The 4,444-nt window shown below is 36.6% G+C and overlaps 1 protein-coding gene across 1 annotated transcript in view; it reads right to left on the bottom strand.

Annotated features, from left to right (window-relative positions):
- Window positions 1-4,444, bottom strand: part of LY75 (lymphocyte antigen 75) — an 89,802-nt gene that overhangs the window by 1,993 nt on the left and 83,365 nt on the right. Inside the window, exons 33-34 of the mRNA XM_011947133.1 lie at window positions 3,253-3,375; window positions 1,419-1,586 (exon numbers count right to left, since the gene is read on the bottom strand). Of these exons, the coding sequence (XP_011802523.1) occupies window positions 1,419-1,586; window positions 3,253-3,375 (291 nt within the window). The remainder of the gene's footprint in view (window positions 1-1,418; window positions 1,587-3,252; window positions 3,376-4,444) is intronic.

Here is a 4,444-nt window from a genome sequence, read left to right as displayed (position 1 = left end):
CACCTGTATATTATCCTACTTTGATAGCAAATCGCTAAAAGCTATAAATTTTTGTGATTGACTTACCTGGGGCCAAATAAAGTATTATTTGCTTCAAAATGATTTAAGCCTCTCAAATGAGTTCATTTAGTGCAGCTGCTGTTCCAAGACCCTTATCTGCATGCTGCCCAGATGGATTCGCTTTGTTACATGACTTTACATACTATTGCTATGCACATTACACATCTCATCCCTGTATGGATAACTCAAAATGGCCAACATAGAACTTTTGATTTACAACAACCTAACTCTGCTCCCACCCAACCCCCAAATCTTCCAGTTGCTTTCCATTCCACTCAGAATAAAACCAGAACTCAAGCCTTGCTTCCAAAGCTCTGTATGTCTAGCACCTACCTGTCAGTTCTTTCCTGAGCGCTCGGCAAACTCGTTTTGCCCTAGGCTCTTTGCTCCAACTGGTACCTCTGTCTGTTATGCCCTTTCCCTTGATATTTGCTTGGCTTGATTTTTTAGATCTTAGCTTCAATGTCTCCTGCTTCCAGGCGTCTTCCCTGGTATCCTAGAGTAGCTATCCACCTAGTCTCCATCACATAGAGTTTATAACAATCTGATATTTTCCTCTCTTTAAAAAATTGACCTGTTTACTTATCTTTCTTCACCAGATTGTAATTTCTGTGAGAACAGGTACCTTATCTGTCTTGTTCTCAGGTGCATCCCAGTGTGCAAAACAGGGCATGGCATATAGTAGACACTCTGTTTACTGACTCAATGTGTGTATACATGGATACTGATTACCTAGAATTGAGGTTTTATCTTTAATATTTACATACCAGAAGTGAAATTTTTATGCAAGATCTTTAAAAATGTTACTGTGAAAAATTGGGAGCTCTTTCTCCAGAAATTAAGTTAATATAATATTTTAATGGTAATTTTATGTATTAATTCATAATGAAATGTAAGTTCAAATTATGATTTTTATAGATACCCTGAATGTTTTCAATAACTAAATCCAGTTTTGCGTTGTTTTAAAATTAACCATGAGTTTTATAGGATTAGGAAGAAAGGAAGCAAGTTAACTGCAGAAATAGACCTTTAAGCTTTTATATAATCAAATTATAGAATAAAATACATCTCAAGAACATTTTAAAAGAAATTACTTCCCTAATGCCCTGGCAACTTCTGTTTTTCTTAGGAAATAATTATATGAAATGTTGACTGGAGTACTAGTCATCTTGTGCATTTATTGTCCCTTGTAATCTATTTTTCAGGGGGAAATCTCTGTGACTTAATCAAGATATTTGGATATACTTTAAGGACTAAATACTTCAAGACCAAGTACAGAATTTTGTATATAATTGGATTGTGCATTTATTTCCTGACTGTTCTGCAAAAAGTTTCCTAAGGACAAGTTCCATACTTACCCAGAGGCATTTTGCAGACAACTCTTCCAAAGCCATGTTCACATTCAACATTTTTCCAAGTTTCATTTGAAGCTATCAACATGCTACATTTTCCAATACCACTCTTACTTTTATTTTCCCATTTGACAAATGTCACTTCTGATCCATCTAACCAACTCCAAGACTGGTCTGAAGAAAGAAATTAAATATAACTATGTTTACTGGCACTAAACTAGTAAGTTACAAGCATGGGGTTCATGTAACTCATCAGAACTGTGCTGTCCAATATGATAGCTACTTGTTAAAATAAAATGCATTAAAAAGGAAAAAAAAATCAGTCCTTCAGTTGCACTACTCACATTTCAAGTGCTCAAGAGCCACATGTGACCAGTGACTACTATATTGGATGGTGCAGATATAGAACATTTGTCTTTGTAGAAAGTTCTATTGGACAACACAGATAGAGAATGTGGTGTTTCGATTAAAGTGCAGAATACTTGCACATTTATTTTGTGAGGGAGAGATTTCTAAGGACCCATATACTTCCCCTAGTCTAATTTTAAAAAGTCATATCATTAAAGACATGCTGGTGGAAGACGAAGGGTGCAGGAACCTCCATCCCCACCCTTCTCCCACACCACCACCAGGACTCCACCTTTGTTTTCCAGCTGAAGTGGCACCACCTTGTGGTGACAGTGTAAACATGATTTAGGATTCATTTGGACAACTTGGAATCCTTGTATTTTTTGACAAGTACTTAACGTTTTAGAATTCACATTTTAATAATTTAAAATTCAACTTTGCATAAAATGTGAAAAAACTTTCTCTTCTGTCATATTTGTACTCTTAATTTATTTCTACCAATTCCAAGTTCACCCAAACCCTATTTACATAATATTGGTATGAAATAACTTTGGAATAATATAAGAAGCATTTCTCTATATCTACTATTTCTTATTAAAAACTCCTTCCACAAATTTTCTTTTTTTTTTTTGAGATGGAGTCTCGCTCTGTCTCCCAGGCTAGAGTGCAGTGGCCGGATCTCAGCTCACTGCAAGCTCCGCCTCCCGGGTTTACACCATTCTCCTGCCTCAGCCTCCGGAGTAGCTGGGACTACAGGCGCCCACCACCTCGCCCGGCTAGTTTTTTGTATTTTTAGTAGAGACGGGGTTTCACCGTGTTAGCCAGGATGATCTCGATCTCCTGACCTCGTGATCCGCCCGTCTCGGCCTCCCAAAGTGCTGGGATTACAGGCTTGAGCCACCGCGCCCGGCCCACAAATTTTCTTTGAATCAATTATCTGCAATTTTATAGGCTGGTGTGAAAGTAATGGGAAAAACTGCAATTACTTTTGCATCAACGTAACACTAAGCCAGTTTTTAAAGATTACTATTAAGATTTAATTTTAACCAAAGGTAAAAAATATTCTTAGAGAGAAGGGAATAACAAGAAGATAACTGTCTGAACAACAAAGTTATAAGTTGCAAATCCATGCGGTGACAGACACTAGAATTCTAAGAGAAGGCAGGCATGGGTTCCTTGTGGGGACACAGACATTGCTGTAGAGAAGAAAATATCCTGATGTTGATCCAAGGATCCCAGAAATAAGCCTCTAGAACGATTCCACTTTATTAAACATGATTTTCTGTGTCATTAGTGGTTTCCATCACTACTAAGTTAACTCATGGATTCATTCAAAATTTATAACCGTCCAGAACAGCCAGCGACCTAGTTTATTTATCCATAAGAGGCATCTGAATTAGCCATCACTTAACATTCTTTAGCAAGGATGACTTGTTATTTAGGATGAGTTAGAACTCTGTTTGCACACTACACGTACAATTATTTCACTTACCAACAGAATGCTGAGATAATCCAAGCCAAACTCTCATGGTAATATTATTATTTTCCCTCATCAGTCTGCTCACAAATTTATTCTCATCTTCATCTTTTATGGAAACGATAGTTGCAGAGTGATCTGTTGAAGGAAAACAAATTCTCAATTAGCTTTATGGAAACTAGAGAAGTAGTTTATTCTCAACTAGCCATTTGAAAAATGTATATATTATTAACAAGATCATTGATAAATTCAAGCCTTACACAGAGACAGTTTTTAAAAACTGGTATTTAGGTCAAAATTTTATAAGTACTTCCAAAAAAATCACTTCCAAACATGTATAAATACATTTTGTGCTTCTTCGAACTATTTATCTGTCAATATTTTTTTGGCCCTGGAATTGCCTACCCACGAGCCCTCTCTCACTGTTCAGATGAGAAAAGAAAAAGTTATATAACCTCCCAATGTCACTTAGCTAGGATATGTGGGAGCTGGGATTTGAACCCAGACCCTCATGCCTCCAAGTCTGAAGTGCTTAACCTACATATTATTTTTACAGTAAACCACTCTGTTTTCTCCTTTAGGAGAAAAAGGTTTCTGACTTTCAAAACATACATATAGCTTACAACAGTTCCCATCGTGTGTATACAGGTATAACACCCAATGGTTCCCACACAAAAGTTCCCAGTAATTAGAAGATTTTTCAATCAGTCAAGTGTCTCCACAATGGTTATCAGAATAAATTAGACAAATTAGCCACCCATCTACCTGGCTAATTTGCTACCCAAGGAAGCAGGTAAACAAATTTTGGTCTTTGAAATACTCTAGGTAGTTTCTCTAGAAGTCATTTTACAGTTTGACTATGGATCAAATTTGTCATGGGAAAGAGCCGATCATTGCTACTCTTTCTAAAATAGCTAAATCTGAAGGCAAAAAGCCCTGTCCTTTGTGGTGGTCAGAGGATGTGGCCAATCCTATTGCAGAACGGATGGCCAACCATACTGCTTTGATTTGTTACCCTGGTGAGGCTAAGCTTATGTATTAATAACTAAGCAGTGGAACAACTATAATTTTTATTTACTACTTAGCTAACTTTACAAAAATTTTACCTCTTAATTCCTTTTTCTAAGCATGTCTAGCTATAGGTAAAACCATTTCAATTCATTTGTCAGTAGTTTTGCTTAGCAGTTCACTTAGCCACTTTTATTTT

This window comes from Colobus angolensis, unplaced genomic scaffold (assembly GCF_000951035.1).
Source record: "Colobus angolensis palliatus isolate OR3802 unplaced genomic scaffold, Cang.pa_1.0 Scaffold259, whole genome shotgun sequence".
Classification (NCBI taxonomy): Eukaryota; Metazoa; Chordata; class Mammalia; order Primates; family Cercopithecidae; genus Colobus; species Colobus angolensis.
This window is presented reverse-complemented; position numbering and strand designations above follow the sequence as displayed.